This window comes from Mustela lutreola, chromosome 4 (genome assembly GCF_030435805.1).
Source record: "Mustela lutreola isolate mMusLut2 chromosome 4, mMusLut2.pri, whole genome shotgun sequence".
Classification (NCBI taxonomy): domain Eukaryota; kingdom Metazoa; phylum Chordata; class Mammalia; order Carnivora; family Mustelidae; genus Mustela; species Mustela lutreola.
The window spans coordinates 57,659,853-57,678,153 of NC_081293.1; the positions used below are offsets into that span (position 1 = coordinate 57,659,853).

The 18,301-nt window shown below is 38.8% G+C and overlaps 1 protein-coding gene across 1 annotated transcript in view; it reads right to left on the reverse strand.

The window, feature by feature from the left end:
- The window catches only part of MYPN (myopalladin), a 103,341-nt gene that overhangs the window by 21,563 nt on the left and 63,477 nt on the right, over window positions 1-18,301 (reverse strand). The window contains exons 11-12 of the mRNA XM_059170113.1: window positions 14,222-14,812; window positions 13,736-13,874 (exon numbers count right to left, since the gene is read on the reverse strand). Of these exons, the coding sequence (XP_059026096.1) occupies window positions 13,736-13,874; window positions 14,222-14,812 (730 nt within the window). The remainder of the gene's footprint in view (window positions 1-13,735; window positions 13,875-14,221; window positions 14,813-18,301) is intronic.

Here is an 18,301-nt window from a genome sequence, read left to right on the forward strand (position 1 = left end):
CTAGACCTAGGTAGGTGGTCTCATCATATCTCATTTCTGTATGCTGATGAGTCCAAATTCATATCTTCCAGCCTGATCTTTCCACAAAATTCATATACCTGATGATCTGTTGTACATCATAAGAGTCATATACCCAGCAACTGACTCTATATCATGGCTTGGGCGCCCAAGGGGCATCTCAAACTTAGCATACTTGATTTCTGTCTCCCAGAGATGCTTCTACCCTACTCTTGCCCATCTCAGGAAATGGTGCCATGACTCATCTACTTGGTTAAATAGTTAAGCCAGTGTTTCTTGCACTATCTTTGGTGAAAACCAGATTTTAAAAGATTAACATATAATGTATTATTTGTTTCAGGGGTACAGGTCTGTGATTCATCAGTCTTACACAATTCCTAGCACTCACCATAGCACAAACCCTCCCCAATGTCCATCACCCAGCCACCCCATCCTTCCCACCCTCTCCCCTCCAGCAACTCTCAGCTTGTTTCCTGAGATTAAAAGTCTCTTATGGTTTGTCTCCCTCCCTGGTTTTGTCTTATTTCATTTTTTCCCTCCCTTTTCCTGTGATCTTCTGTCTTGTTTCTCAAATTCCTTGTATCAGTGGGATCATATGATAATTGTCTTTCTCTGATTGACTTATTTCTCTTAGCATAATGCCCTCTAATTCCATCCACATTGTTGCAAGTGGCAAGATTTTGGGGTTTTGATGGCTGTGTAATATTCCATTTGAAAACCAGGTTTTAAAAAATGTCCAATGCGTAATTTTATAAAGTGAAATAAAAATGAACGAGTAGCAAAATGAAATTTATAAGACATGAAAAATTATTATATTCATAGGCATAAAGTTTTTCTGTCAAATTGCTATAAAAATTTCTTAATGGTTACTCTCAGTTTCTGTGCTTATGCCAAGGTGGAGACATGATAGCCTTCAGATTGCCACACATCCTCAGACCACACTTGGAGTTACCAAGTTAAACCCTAAATCTAGGACTTATCCTGAATTCCAGTCACTCCCTCTCCCTGTTGAATTCTATCAAGATTATATGTCACCTCCCAAAGCAGTCTTCCCAGTCCACTTCATGTAAATGAACTCCCCATTCTAATACTCTCCATAGTACTGGTTGCTATCCAGTATATTTCTTGTTTGTTTATTGATTGAGTGATTGAATATCTCTCTAAGGATTAGAATGTTAGCTCCACAAGAACAGAATTTTGTTTATCTTGCTTCTCACTGTTATCAACAGCACCTGGAATAGTGTCTGTTTCATGTCAGGAGCTGAATGAGTATCTGAATAATGAGCAAAGACAGGGATGACATGGGGGCAATCCCTTGTTCCAATTGCATCTCTGAGGACTCAAGAGCCCTGGCTCTGGGCTGAGGGTAAGACCTTCTGTAAGCGTGTGACTCTAGTTAACCACAATTTCATAATTTAGGTGAGCTCCATGGAGATGGCATTAGGATGTTCCTGAAATAAAATTTGGAAGCACATGACTGATATACATCTGCCCCTAGTCTTAGGCAGAGTGATTGAGTTTAAGACTCATAAGCTGTATTCTCAAGTTATCAAGTCACATTACTCTTGTCCCTTAGTTATTGTCTTATACATATTATCACCTAAATTTGTGTAGAATTGGAGCTTATGAAACACAGAAATACAGAAATCAGAGGTTCCTTGGTTTCAATTTCTTGAAACCAATTTTAAATCCTCCTCTTTTGGCCACATCTCACACTGGGTAAGCAAAATAAATCCACAGCTCTTTCATGGTAGAGAAAGTGATTAATCTCAAGTTAGTTTATTAATTTTTAATCAGATAATTCAAACCAGCTAAAGCAAAAAATTGTTCACGTCTATTAATTTGAAACCTAGTTTAAAAGTATTAAGAAACCTAGTTTAAAAGTATTAAGACTATTTTCTACATTATAAGAGTTTTTAAGGGACGCCTGGGTGGCTCAGTTGGTTAAGCAGCTGCCTTCGGCTCAGGTCATGATCCCAGCGTCCTGGGATCGAGTCCCACATCGGGCTCCTTGCTCAGCAGGGAGCCTGCTTCTCCCTCTGCCTCTGCCTGCCATTCTGTCTGCCTGTGCTCGCTCTCTCCCTCTCTCTCTCTGATAAATAAACAAAATCTTAAAAAAAAAAAAAATAAGAGTTTTTAAAAAGTTAACCATGAAAGCTTTCAACTTTCTACCTATTAGGTTGAATAATATGAAACTGATATTTTTGTAGGTCAAAAGTGTAGAATTTCATAGATTCAATCTAATACTTCACAATGACTATATTTTCCATAAAGACAATAAATGTTCTGCCAAATTTGAAATATTTCTTAGTTTTCCAGTTTAAAATCATATGAAGAATATGTATTTCTTCTTTCTTAAATTGCATTTATGATTCTGAATATATATTATTTTTCTTTTTAACACATTTGTTTATTTTCTGAGATATTTAGGAGTAAAATCAATGAGCCATTTTATTCCCTTACCATATGAGGTAGGTATTAAATAGAAGTTTTATTATTTTAAAAACTACATCCAAACAGAATAATTCACATCATTTTCAAACCTCATACACAGATTCTAGGGTTCAGGAAACAGCAGTTTTTGTGAGGGTGACAGGAGGTCTTAGCCTTTTACAGCTTCTCATCTTGTTTCATTTAAGGCCCGAAACTCCTAGTCATTCTATACCAACTCTAGCCATTGTTTTAATGGAGTCCTTGCTCTAAATTAAGAAGTCTTTCCTCATGCTTTTCCTATCGCCTGACCTGTAAAGGATCGTAGCTTCCTGGTTAAATACATTGTCAGAGTTATTATAGGGAGAGATAAATTCCTGGAATTCTATTTTGAAAGTATCAAGTAATTTTCCCAAAGAAGTGTTTCGTACATAGTTCTAAGTTATGATTACTCCCAACCTTCAGGAACACAGTGGGTGATATATATGAGGCTGTAAGTGCCTGCCTGACAATATCAATTCACATTGTCTCTGTGTACTCCAAACTTGATTTTACCAACTTGGGGTCTGATTTTACAGAATTTATAAATGTTTGAATTGATTTGATCCAAGGAACTACAGAAGCAATATGATGAAAATATGCACACTTTGTTTCACTATGAATGTATGCATGTTGGTTATATATTTACTATTTTATCAGTATGACTAATTGGGAGATGATAGAAACAGAACATTCAATGAGTTATTTAAAAAATACTACTGATAAGTATGTACTGAGGATATGGTTGCAACCAGATCTTAATTTGAAGGTTTTTTTTGATTTAAAGATTTTATTTATTTATTATTTGACACACACACACACAGAGAACAAAGTAGACAGAGTGGCAGGCAGAGGGAGAGGGAGAGGGAGAAGCAGGCTTCCCACTGAGCAAGGAGCCCTATGTGGGGCTCGATCCCAGGACCCTGGGATCATGACCTGAGACAAAGGCAGATGTCCAACCAACTGAGCCACCCAGGTACCTCTTAACTGGAAGTTTTTATGGAAGCCCAAGATGGGCTAGGTATCAGAAAACAAGTGAGCTGACAGATTAACTATTCTTTAGAAATTTTAAAGCAGTTGCTTACAGACAGAGTAGACCACTTAAAGTCCCCACCTCTGCCAGAGAAACAAAGGAGTCAGAGGGGAAACAATCCAGTGAGAGGACTTTGGAGAGAGTTACTGTATCTCTGCATCTCCTACCTCCCCCTCTAACCCAAGAGTACCTGCCTTCACTTCAAGCTCAGTGAGGAAGATTAAATGGGCCCATTAGGAGCTACAAACAAGATGGTGAAGGAGTAGGAGACCTAACTACCCTCGGGTCCCAGGAGTTCAGCTAGGTAGTTATCAAACCACTCTGAACACCTACAAACTCAACAGAGGTCAAAGAGAAGAAGAGCAGCAATTCTAGGAACAGAAAAGTGAACACTTTCTGGAAGGTAGGATGTGTGGAGAAGTGAATCTGAAGCGATATACTTCCTGTATATAGACCGTGGGGAGGGGGGTTGGCTTGTGGCAAGTGATAGAGCTTTTTTGGAAAGCTCAAAATTGGAAATTTAGAAGTTTGTTCCACTGAGGGACATTACTCCAGAGGCTAAGCAGGGGGTGGAGCCCTTGCAGGGACAGTGTGGTCTCAGGATCTGCGGTGTCACAAAAAGACCAGGGGTGTTTGAGTGCGGCAAAGCTGCCAGGCATCAGAGTGGGGAAGCCGGCTGCAGAGGTGGAGCTGAGGAGTGGGCTTTTAGCTTGGGGTTACCTTAAACCATGATCTCAGGCACAGCTGGGCCACTGCTCTTCAAACAGGGACCCCACAAGTGACAGATCCTGGGAGACCCCCTTCTTCTTCCTCTGGGAGGAGCAGCACAGGAGCACACTGCAGGAATCTGCTGGGTTTGGAGACTCCAAGTGGGGCCGTGCACCAGAGATAAAAATGCTCGGTCACAGGCTGGGTGAGCATGGAGTGAGGCTGGAGACCAGGGAGATGGGAGTGATTGACTGCTTTTCTCTGAGGGCGCACTGAGGAGTGAGGCCCTGAGTTCTCAACTCCTATGGGGCTGGAGATTGGGAGGCCACGATTTTCATTATTGTCCTCCAAAGCTCTACAGAAAGTGATCAGGGAACAAAAGCTACCAAGAGCAAAACTTCCCCCAGAAGATTAGCAAGAACATCCAGCCAAGACCAAGTTCACTAATAAATGAGAACTGTGGAACTCCAGAGCTAGGGGAAAGCAACACATAGAATTCATGGCTCTTTTCCTATGATTTTTAGTTTTTCAAAGTTAAATTATTTTTTTTTAAAGATTTTATTTATTTATTTGACAGAGAGAGATCGCAAGTACACTGAGAGGCAGGCAGAGAGAGAGAGGGAAGCAGGCTCCTTGCTGAGCAGAGAGCCCGATGCGGGACTCGATCCCAGGACCCTGAGATCATGACCTGAGCCGAAGGCAGAGGCTTAATCCACTGAGCCACCCAGGTGCCCCAAAGTTAAATTTTTTAAAAATTTTATTTTTTCTTATTCTATTTTCTTTTAATTTTTACTCTTTTCTATTTTACCCTTTTTAATTATCTTATCTTGTCAATACCTTTTAAAAAAATCTTTTAAAATTTTCATTGTTATAGTCATATTCCATCCCTTTATTGTATTTAACCTTTTTTTTTGTATACATATAGGTTTTTCTTTCTTTAAAATTTTGGGATACGCTTTCTTCTAACAGATCAAAATTTACCCTAAATCTAGCACATGGCTTTGTTCTAGTTTCCAGTCTGATCACATTCTTTCCTCTTTTTTTTTTTCTTTTCCAACCAACTTCTTATCTTATCAATTCCTTTTTTAGAATATTTTAAAATTTTCATTTTTACAGTCATATGCCATTCCTTCATCATGTTGACCCTTATTTTTATATATATGTAAGCTTTTCTTTCTTTAAACATTTGAAAGGCAGTTTCTTCTAACAGATCAAAATACACCCAAAATCAAGTATGTGGCTCTGTTCTAGTCATCAATCTAATATATATGTGTGTATATATATAAATACATATATATATTATATATATGTATAAATACATATATGTATGTATATGTATATGTATAAATACATATATATATACACACATATATATATACATATATATATATGTGTATATATATATATATACATATATACATATATACACATATATATATATATACATGTATATATATGTATATATTTCTCCCCCTCTTTCTTCTCCCTCCCAGTTTCAGGTCTCTTCCAATTTGGTTAGTATATATTTTTCTGGGGTTATTGCTACCCTTTTTGTATGTTGTTCTTTCACTCATCTATTCTTATCTGGATAAAATGACAAGGTGGAAAAACTTACCACACAAAAAAAAAAGAACAAGAGGCAGTACCAATGGCAAGGACCTAATCAATATGGACATTAGTAAGGTGTCAGAACTAGAGTTCAGAATGAGAATTATCAAGGTGCTAGCTGGACTTGAAAAAAAGCATGGTAGATACAAAAGAATCCCTTTCTGGAGAAATAAAAGAACTAAAATCTAACCAAATAGAAATAAAAAAAGCTATTAATGAGATGCCATAAAAAACAGAAGCTCTTACTGCCAGGATAAATGAGAAAGAAGAGAGAAATAGTTTTATAGAAGACCAAATGATGGAGAATAAAGAAGCTGAGAAAAAGAGAGATAAATAACTACTGGACCACGAAGGGAGAATTTGAGAGATAAGTGATACCATAAGATGAAACAATATTAGAATAATTGGGATCCCAGAAGAAAAAGAAAGAGAGAGGGGGGCAGAAGGTATATTGGAGTGACTTATAGCAGAGAATTTCCCTAACTTGGTGAAGGAAATATGCATCAAAATCCAGGAGACACAGAGAACCCCCCTCAAAACCAATAAAAAAGGTCCACACCCCATCCTCTAATAGTAAAACTGACAAGTCTTAGTGACAAAGAGAAAATCCTGAAAGCAGCTTGGGACAAGAGGTCTGTAACATAAAACAGTAGAAATATTAGATTGGCAGCAGACTTATCCACAGAGACCTGGCAGGCCAGAAAGAACTGGTGTGATATATTCAGAGACTAAACGAGGAAAATATGCAGCCAAGAATACTATATCCAGCTAGGCTATCAATGAAAATAGAAGGAGAGATTAAAAAGCTTCTGGGACAAACAAAAAATTAAAAGAATTTGCAAACACCAAACCAGCCCTATGGGTAATATTGAAAGGGGTCCTCTAAGCAAAAAGATAGCCTAAAAGTAACAGACCAGAAAGGAACAGAGACAATATACAGTGACAACCACCTTACAGACAATACAATGGCACTAAATTCCTATCTTTCAATAGTTACCCTGAATGTAAATGGTATAAATGCCCCAATCAAAAGACACAGTGTATCAGAATGGATAAAAAAAGCAAGACCCAGGGATATGCTGTCTGCAAGAAACTCATTTTAGACCCAAAGACACTCCAGATTTAAAGTCAGGGAGAGGAAAACAATTTACCATGCTAATGGACATCAAAAGAAAGCTGAGGTGGCAATCCTTATATCAGACAAATTAGATTTTAAGACAAAGACTATAATAAGAAATGCAAAAGGACACTATGTCATACTTAAAGGGTCAGTCCAACAAGAAGATCTAAGAATTTTAAATATCTATGCTTCTAACATGAAAGCAGCCAATTATATAAACCAACTAATAACAAAATCAAAGAAACACATCAATAATAACACAATAATTGTAGGGGACTTTAAAACCCCCCTCACTGAAATGGACAGATCATCTAAGCAAAAGATCAATAAGGAAATAAAAACTTTAAATTACACACTGGACCAGTAACTGAATATATCACTCAGATATATTCAGAACATTCCATCCCAAAACAACATTCCATCCCAAAGAACACATTCTTCTCCAGTGCACATGGAACATTCTCCAGAAGAGATACATCCTGGGTCACAGATCAGGTCTCAACAAGTACCAAAAGATTGGGATCATTTCCCGCATATTTTCAGACCATAATGCTTTGAAACTAGAACTCAACCTACAAGAGGAAAGTTGGAAAGAACTGAAATACATGGAGGTTAAAGAACATCCTACTAAGGAATGAATGGGTCAACCAGGAAATTAAAGAAGAATTGAAAAAATCCATGGAAACAAATGAAAATGAAAACACAACTTTTCAAAATCTTTGGGATGCAGCATAGGTGGCCCTGAGAGGAAAGGGGACCCTCCTACACTGTTGGCAGGAATGCAAGATGGTTCAGCCACTCTGGAAAACAGTATGGAGGTTCCTTAAAAAGTTGAAAATAGAGTTACCCTAAGACCCAGCAATTGCACTACTGGGTATTTACCCCAAAGATACAAATGTAGGAATCCAAAGGGCCATGTGCACCCGAATGTTTATAGCAGCAATGTCCACAATAGCCAAACTATGGAAAGAACCTAGATGCCCATCAACAGACGAATGGATAAAGAAGATGTGGTATATATTTAAAATGGAATATTACACAGCCATCAAAAAATGAAATCTTACCATTTGCAATGATGTGGATGAAACTAGAGACTATTATGCTGAGCTAAATAAGTTAATCAGAGAAAGACAATTATCATACGATCTCTCTGATATAAGGGATTTGAGAGGCAGGGCTGAGGGTTGTGGGGGGATAGGGAGGAAAAAAATGAAATAAGGTGGAATCAGGAGGGAGACAGACCATAAGAGATTCTTAATCTCCAGAAACAAACTGAGGGTTACTGAGGGGTGGCAAGAGAGGAATAGGGTGGCTGGGTTATGGACACTGGGGAGAGTACATTCTAGTGGTGAATGCTGTGAATTGTGTAAGACTGATGACTCACCTGTACCCCGGAAGCAAATAATACATTATATGTCAATAAAATAAAAATAAAAATAAAAAATGAATGGACCCAATAGGAGAGCTTGTTTCATTTTCCACAGTGGGTTAGGTTCTGACTCTTGCCTCAAAAAGCTAGAGTGAGGAGTGAGGCAGCTTCTTGTCGGTGGGAAAGCTAAGACTACTTTGACTAGCATTCACTCCTGCATTGTGTCAGGGCAGAGGACCTGTGATGGGTCCCGTCATGCACACTTAGGCCCCATACAAGACAAAGTCACCGTGGAGTCAGCTTTCGTCTCTCCATGGCTGGGAAAGGGAGTGAGAAACAGCAGTTAGTAAAGTGGGGGAAGAGGGAGCAAAAAAGAGAGCAGCTGGCCACACTTCCCTCCCTGGTTTTAGGTTCACCACTTGTAACAGTCCCTGCGGTGTAGGGTATGGATAGGGGTGTTTGTGGGATCTTTTTTTTTTTTTTAAAGATTTTATTTATTTATTTGACAGGCAGAGATTACAAGTAGGCTGAGAGGCAGGCAGAGAGAGAGAAGGAGGAAGCAGGCTCCCTGCCGAGCAGAGAGCCCGATGCGGGGCTCGATCCCAGGACCCTAGGATCATGACCTGAGCCGAAGGCAGAGGCTTTAACCCACTGAGCCACCCAGGCGCCCCAAGTGGGATCTTATTTTTGAATAAGGTTTGGAGTGTTGGTTACTACAAGAACTGGAAATTTTGTACTACTGGATCAAAACTGTATTTTGCAACAAAGTTACCATAAAACCTTAAATGAATTAAATGTGACCAAAACTATTTTGAGATTGCCAGGAGCAGGAAAAGAAATAATCCCACGGAATAAATTCAAAGGGATATCGGAAGAAAAAATTTTCTTTTAGACATATTTGTTTAAGGTACTAGGTATACAATGTTTAAACTGCAAATAAGCAACAAAATAAGAATACTGTAGATCAAGGAGTTTCCATGAAAGATTTCATAAAATATCTGGGAAATTGGAAACAGGAATGAGGAAACTATGAAGTTGTGAGCCAGGAGTATGTGGCTTGTTGCTAAAGCACTGAATCTTTACTTCTGAGCTGTTACCAAAGATGTATACCATCCCCAAAGCAGGAATCGATGTCTTTGCAACTAAGAGTTGGTTATCCCATGGATAACTACCCCGAATACACCTAAATCAAGATTGTCATTCCAAGTTATGTCTGAAGGGACTCAGATTTTGTAAAGAAAATTGCAAAAAAAAAAAAAAAAAAAAAAAAAAAAGCAGTACCTTTAAGTTAAATTCAGGTGCTTTCTGTACTGTTCTGCACAAAGTTTGGACTACTGATCCACTGTTGGTAGACATAGGCTTTGAATTTCCAGGACTGGATTTATTTCGCATTCTCCATTTCCCCTTGCCTTAACCCGTTGTGAGTAAAAGCAGCAGTTTCTGCCTTAGCTGCTTATAAGTAATGTTTGTGCTCAAAGGAGAGAATGTTTTTCTTTGTGAAGCTGAAATTCAGTTAGCACCAGAGTTTTGCTTAATTTTGGTGTTTTCATCTTTTAAATCTGTTGATTGAAGTGGATTATCGTCATACGGTAGTATCCACAATTAGGCATAATCAGAATCTATATAGTCAAGTGAGGTATTTTCCATAGATAAGCCACAAATCCAAAATTTTCTATTTGGTCAAAAGTTTCACTATCTAATCTGAAACTAATATAAACCCCATAGCCGTGTGCTAATTCAGCAAATATTTACTGAGTACCTATGCTGTGCCAGACACAACAGGGGTGCAGCGATGATTAAGACATCCACCAATCCGAGGTCCCAGGGAGATTGTGATTGGTGCATCCTGGTTAGGTCCACGGCAGATACATAGGGACACTTCACTATCCCAAGGTTCTACTATGCTCAAGGTAAGCAAAATAAGATTATTGGCTGTGTGGAGTTCTTATTAGAACAGGAATGGATGGCAAGACTCACAACATAGGATTTTCATAAAAGTTCATAGTAAGAGATGAAAGAAGTATGCTTTAGATAGAAGAAAAAAACTAAACAGCTTAGAGAAGATTAGAGGAACAAAAAGCATAGCAATAATCAGGTGCATATTTTTTTTCTTTTGTCATGCATGACAGTATCTGGGAACCACAGACAGTTTTAAAGAAGAATTAATTTTAAAAAGTATGTTGGGGGAAGGAGCAGGAATAAAGAGATGGGAAGGTTTCCAGAGAAATGAGGTCAAGGAGGAAAGCTGAAATAAGACTGTGTGTGTGTGTGTGTGTGTGTGTGTGCACGCGCGCAAGTGTGTAGAAATTAACCGTAGCAAATATTTACTGGGTGCAGAAAATCATGTTAACTCATGTGTGAATTAAAATCATTGGTCATGCAACTATCATATGATCTCCCTGATATGAGGAAGTGGGGATGCAACGTGGGGGGTTTGGGAGGTAGGAAACGAATAAGTGAAACAAGATGGGATCGGGAGGGAGACAAACTATGAGACTCTTAATCTCACAAAACAAACTGAGGGTTGCTGGGGGGAGGGGGAAGGGAGAGGGGGGTGGGGTTATGGACATTGGGGAGGGTATGTGCTATGGTGAGTGCTGTGAAGTGTATAAACCTGGCGATTCACAGACCTGTACCCCTAGGGCTAATAATACATTATATGTTAATAAAAAATTACTTAAAAACAATCATTCATCATGAAAAGTTCATTATTACATTTTGTGATCCTGGGTTCCTTTGACCTTTCAGATTCACATTACTATCCTTAAATATTTATGTTTTTCGAGCCACCGATATTCCACTGGTGGTGAATGATACCCTTCAAAATAAGATGATACAGCCTAAAATCTAGAGGCTGGACACCTCTCTTAGCTTGTCCCTAACTCAAAGAAACTTCACTGTCAGTTTAGAAAGCTAACCATTTTAATAAATATGAACATCTGAAAAGATGATACCTTTGTGTCACATAATGTTCTAAGAATCAATAAGCAAATGTTAATTGCTACTTAGAAATGTTTTATAAAATGAGTTAGAAGGTAAATGCTGAAATACTACAAAAGGGAAATGCAAAGTGGTAGATATGTCAAAGAAAACCCATTTTCTAAAACATTAACTGAGGAGTTTGCGTTCTGGTGGGGGGGGGGAACTATCTATAGTCAATATTCATTGTTCAAGGACCTCTGATTTATTTTCATATTCAGAATAATGGAATAAGGCTAGACCACACACATGTTCTAAGAGGTTGCTATTCTTCATTGGCTAGGAATAAAATAGGGCCAGAGAGTCCAGCGTTTGGACTTAGAAGTTTTCAAAACAAAATAAAACTAAAACAAATGCATATTGTCAGAAGAAAACATTTGCTTCCCCTTCCTATGGGTATCCTAATATAGGAATAAGAAAACTGATCATTTTGATTCCTGTGTCCCCAGTCTGCAGATATAGATGACTATCAATATGATTGCTTTTCCACTTTCCCAAGCAAATTTTCTTCTTTAGGCCACAATACATTTTAGAGAGTTCTTTACAACATCTTCACTATCATCTCCCAAGGCAACAATGTGAGGCAGTATTATAATGTGGTCATCATTTTATTCCTTAAAACTTAATCAGTATCAGCCTCTACCAACCTAATGCAAATTTTCCATCTTAGATCCTTAGTTTCCTGAATTGCATTTATGTAATTTATTTATGCAGCTTGGTGTTCTTACCCATAGCATAGAACTTAGTCTAGAATCAATTCTGTAAGTAAACTACCATAGCGATTCCCAGAATAATGATTCTCAGGGGAACGCTGATGCATGTCACAGATATTCAAATGAAGAGGATTGGGATGCTTTTTGAAACTACTCCTAGTCCCCACTATTGGCCCTGGAGTTAATAATGAGCTCTATCAGGTTTAGGACACTCAATTCATAGAAGTTCATGTTCACATACACTCACATTTCAGTATTTCAGGAGACAAACCCTACTTTGCCATGAACTGGGCAGGGGATTAGCATGGATCTACCTACAGAGCAACTATGAAAGTAACATCACAGGGCTTGTGTGCTAACCTGGTATTATTTTTACAGGGTTCCCAATTGCTCCCTCTCCGAGTTGCAAAAGACATCGGCTGACTACAGATCTGATTTCAGTGATATTTAGAAGGATTAACAACCACAAATGTGATGACAATATTATAGGAAAGGAAAGCTGCATCCGACAGAGCAACATTTATGGCAGCTTAAAGGTAATTGTCATAAAACTGAAAAAGGCTACACCGTTTTAGGGAATATGGGAAGTGTCTTGGGGACTAGGGCTCTAGTTCTAGTTCTACCACTGACAGTCTGACAACTGTGCCCCCTGTTTCTCGATCTAGAAGAAGGAAGGGAGAAAGAGTTGCCTTGGCATTTATGTCCCAGAAACATACCTAATTTGGTGAAATAATACATGAAAAGTGCACTCAATTATAACAAGCTTAAGTGTTCGTCTTCAGTTCAAGCAGCACATTTTCAAAAGAACCTACTTAGTAAAAATTGCCCAACATATCGCACAATTGTAAAATACTGTATATCCACGACTGCACTGGAGGTGGAACCATGAAGATAGAAACAAAGGAAAACAGCATATGGGCAGGGAAATCTGGAGCCTTGTTTCCAGGGATCACTTACTCCACAATTTCCACAATATTTGGCATACAGTTTTGCCTGAAATCTTGTTATGTTTCAAAATAGATTTTTATCAGTTCCCATCTTGGGAAATTAACCAAGAGTTCGGTTATTAAAATGTAAACCTATGATGAAATGCAAAAATAAATGGCCCAAATAACAAAATACTCAGTCTATTTTTCTTTTATTTGATGCTCACCTATGGCTTTCCTTTTTCTCCTTCAGTGTGAGCACTTACTAGAAAACAAGGAGTTGTATGGGTTGAACCACAGGATATTGCCTATTAATGGCTATTTCACATGATTCAAGCTAACGTAAAGAGGGAGAGGAACTGGTGAACAGACCTCTAGCACATTAGATAGTAGGAGACAAATAAAGGACAATGTGGCATCCCAGCATTCCTTAAAGTCTAGATCTTCTCATATATTGCAGTATTTCAAAGATGTGATGGTATTTGCCTATACTGGGTTGAGGATTGCTGGAATGGCCAGAAAACTAGCTAGTCCTTCTCTTTCCTTAACATATTCTATTCTGTGTAAACACATATAAATAGTTAAACTGATTAACTACCACGGTAATCAAGAACTGTAGATCCATGTGGATGAGTTTCCCATATGACCCTTGGTTAATCTATGTTCTAACTTCTACGAGTGCAGGGTCAGGCTCACTGAGGTCTGGTGACTTGACCATCCAAGGACCAAGTTAAGTGAAATGATATTTCTTATCATGAAATTCCAATAAACCATTGTGTGCAACAATCTTACCTGCTGGTTTGATCTGGCATCACTGAAATTCATTTTTTTCCCCAAGTCTTGAATGACCGCATTCTTAGTTTCACGAATGTAATCATCATTCACCGGTTGGGGAGACTTTGTGTTTTTCTTCATTAGTCCCTGGGATGGCCTGTAAAATAAATTCACATCTGATACACCCATGAGAAACCCTTGCCAGTGTCTGAAAGCCTAGAAATCAGAGTGGCTGAACTGGCGGTCAGACAGTAGGAGTCACCAGGCACTTAGGGAGGTCAGCTTGGGTACCAAAGTTGAGCACTGCACAGAGACTCTGTGTCCGTAGAGGTGTTTTCAATATTTAAATTATTAAACCTGTAAGGTGTTCAATATCCATTTAGTGCCTCAGAGATAAGATTATCTAGAATCCACTAAATGAGAGTCCTGTCCCAGACCAAGCTATTCCCTGTATATCCTTTCTTAAGTGACATCTTTTACTCAAGAAATCTAAATGACACTTACACAGATGGTGCACTTCTGGGCAGCCCCATGGCATTGGTGGGAGGGATGGCAGGGAGAGAAGGCAAAACAGAGCTGAGGAAAGCCACTGGGTTCTGAATCCGGCTAGTGGGAGAGACAGGAGCTGGGGAAACACAGCGGGGCTGAAACTGGTTTCCACTGGAGATGGCAAACGTGAGTGGCGCTGGTGCTGGCTCTACTGGAGCCAGAGGGGGTGGCTCATTTGGGACGGAAACTCCTCCTAGAGATTTGTTTGACACGGAGGGCTGAGAAACCAAGAGGCTCTCTTTGCTCACTGTCCTCTGAATGGTTTGAGGAGTGCTGCTCAGGGTGAACACTGGCGAGCTGGAAGGGGACACAGTTGCTGCGGTGGTGTTTGGAGAGGGGAAGAAATGCTTTGGCCGGGCCAAGCTGAATGTCTGTGATGAAGGAGCCTTCACCTGCTTGCTGGGCATCATCACCGCCTGGGAAACAGTGGAGTTCAAAGCACTCATGTTGAAAGGAAACTCCTTAGGAGAGGAGGGAGATAGGTTTTGCAGCTGCTGTTGTTCCAGTAGGACTTGGTTGTGAAGCTGTTGTAGCTGACTGGAATCACTGCACAAAAGACGGGGAGAGAGAAGGGAAATCTGTCACTATCAGCCTCACCGATCAGAAAACGTCGAGACAGTCTATTTACAGTTCTATGCTGATTCAGAACACACAACCAGAGTTGTCAGAAATGAGCTGATCAATTCCTCATGAGCGGTTTCTCTTTCCTAAATCTGTTTTATTGTCGGCAAGAAGGGGAAAAGCCACCACAACGCACAACTCCAAAAGGTATCGCTCACATTGTATTCTTTGTGTGGTGACCTTGAAACACGGCAGCACAATTTTAGAATGTTTATAAATTAGAAAGAAGAAATAGAAACAACGGTCCTCTGTTGGGAATGCCCAAAGTTCTGACTGGAGCAGACTGTATCTCAGCTTTGGGACAGAAAGCGGTGAGCTACGTATTGCTGTAAGGAACTGAATGCGTTGTATGCTTCATTTTGCCTCAGTTTAAAACCTTAAGAAAGCCACTGGATGTGTCTTGGTGTTTCTCATCCCCTCTTGACAACAAATGTTATAGATAAGGTGACCACATGTCTCAATACATTCTGGGCAGTCTTGGTTTATGACTGTTTTCCTGCTGCTTTTTTTACTCTCAAAAATGTCATGATTTGAATCATAGATTATATGGCCATCCTAATTAGAAACATAGCCTTAGACTTTTCTTGTTCCTAAAAGGAGAAGATCAAACAGAAAATATTTTCTTCTTTTGTATGAAACTGAATCACAGAAGCATTATATGATTTGCCCACAGTTTATTTATCTTAACAAAATGGCTAGTAATTTTTTTTTTAAAGATTTATTTATTTGAGAGAGAGAGAGAGCAAGCGAGCATGGGGGGGAGAGGCAGAGGGAGAAGGTAAGAGGGAGAGAAACAGACTCTACTAAGCGCAGAGCGAGCCCAATGAGGGGGTCAATCCCGTGACCCCAAGATCTCGACCTCAGCCAAAATCAAGAGTTGGATGCTCAACTGACTGAGCCACCCCGGTGCCCCCAGTTATTATTTTTTAAAAAGGTTTTATTTATTTATTTGACACAGAGAGAGAGAGAGAGAGAGAGAGATAGCAAGAGAGGGACACAAGCTGAGGGAGTGAGAGAGGGAGAAGCAGGCTTTCTGCTGAGCAGGGAGCCCAAGGTGGGGCCTGATCCCAGGACCCTGGGATCCTGGCCCGAGCCGAAGGCAGATACTTAAGGCCTGAGCCACCCAAGTGCCCCTATTTCTTAAGAAAGAAAATGGAAAATGAAAATCTGTAAAAATCTTATGTGCATAAAGTTGTAAGGGATGCTGTTTAGAAGAATCTACTCTCAAATGAGTAACTACAGGAAGATCCACAAGGAAACTGTGGTGTTTCAAATCTGCCATGGTTTTATGTTCTTTGAAAACATAGGTTGCTTCTGGAACATAGAAGGTGATCTGCTGAACATGAGAGCTATTAAAAATGGAATGTTCAGTATTTTCATAGCATTAGGAAAGTCAACACGAATGGTAATAAAGTTGAACCAGGAGGTTCTCCAAACCTTGATTTTTCTTAATTCTGGGTGTTTAAGACCTTTCTCCTTCCTTTCATTGACATTTCTTTTTTGTTTTTTTTTAATAATTTTTAAAAAATTTATTCATTTGACAGACAGAGATCACAAGTAGGTAGAGAGGCACTTAGAGAGAGAGAGAGAGAGAGAGGAAAGCAGGCTCCCTGCTGAGCAGAGAGCCCCATTCGGGACTCGATCCCAGGACCCTGAGATCATGACCTGAGCCAAAGGCAGAGGCTTAACCCAGTGAGCCACCCAGGTGCTCCTCATTAACATTTCTGATTACAATATATGGAAAAGTAACTTTACAAAATAGAGCCCCGTATGTTGTCATATAGTTATATAATATGCAATCCTTCCTTGTTTGTTGATAAAAATTCTTGTTTTGACTTAAACTAAGAATTCAGAAGCATTAACCACTTGTTACAGTAACTTTCTTCTCTCTCTACTTTTTAGAAGTATATAAGCTTAGAGAATAAAGTAATATAGTTACAGATTAATTAAACCTTTTAGTTTCATCATGGATGAAAGATTCAGCAATCAAGAGAAGCAGAAATATCTTTGTTAGGTTATCCTTAGGAAAATATAAAATATATACAATTAATATTGTTTCTGTTAGTGTTAACTTTCCTAATGGTATGAAAATACAAAAATCTTTAGATTTTTTAATGGATTTCGTATTTGTCAGGTCACATTCTGTGGTTGCCATAGCCTGAAGACAATGCTGTATGGTTTTCAGGACATCTCTGTACAGAGTAGTCTACAAATTTTCGTCTTATGATTTTCCAGAATCCTTTCCTCGTGGCTACAGAAATAGAAAAAGTAGTCTATGACATGTAAGTAATCTCAGAAAGATAAGGATGATCGAAAGTGGCAGGAAGTCATTTGGTACTGATTGAGTCTTATTTTCCTTTAGTTCCCATTGAATAAAAACGAAGAACTATTTTTTTATTTTAAGTAAGATTTCCAATGGCATGTCAGCCCTTATCATTTAATGCAGTGTATCAGATTAGAGAGGGTCACAAACCTTAAACATAATGATATGTGAGATAGAGTGTTAAATTGTTTTGCTTATCTAAGATTCTGGAAAAATTCATTTGAGAATAATGTCTCTTTTTGTTGAACAAGATTGGTTTTTGTTTGTTTGTTTCTCATTTCATTAGTCTTGTTTCACAAGGGATTTAAAAGAGCAATTTGGATTCCCTTATTCATTACATCAGCTGTCAATGCCATTATTTGATGAACTTTTATTAAATCTTCTGTGTTAACTTTGCCAGGCACTATAGGAGAGATATACATGTCTGAGATAGCACAAGCTATTCAGGGCTCCAAAATCTTACTATACATACATACAACATAAATAACCACTGGTTATTTAAGAGAACACATGGAACTTACTTGTTGCTTTAATAATGAAGGTACAAAGAACAATGAAAGAATAAAGGAAGGGAAAAATAAATTACAAAGGCATTCTAGCTCTAAAATCCTGAGTAACATCTCTAAAACAAAGTAACAGCCTGTCATAAATTGCTACAAGCTCAGCTGCTCTTTTCTTGTTGCCATGAAGATTTCTGAAGTTGGGTCTGTATCCAAGCTTTCTTTTATCAGCTTTCAAGCTGACACCAAGTTTTCTTTTACCCAGGCAGATTTATCAGCTCTCTTGAGTTACCTGAATATATCTTCTCCTTTGCCACAACACATAATTTAACCATGATGCTCAAGAATATGGTTTCTGCAGACAGACCGACTTAGGTCCTCATCCTGGCTCTGCTACTCATGCATTGTCTGTGTGGCTTGGGGTAGTTTCTAGACCTTTTCTGACCCTGATAGCCTCATAAGTAAAAGAGGAATAAGTACACTCTCAACATTGTTGTGAGAATTGATCAAATCACCGAAAACATATAAGTACTCAATAACTGGTGGCTTTTTATTTTTTAGTTTGTGAACCACAAATGTCAATTTCAAGAT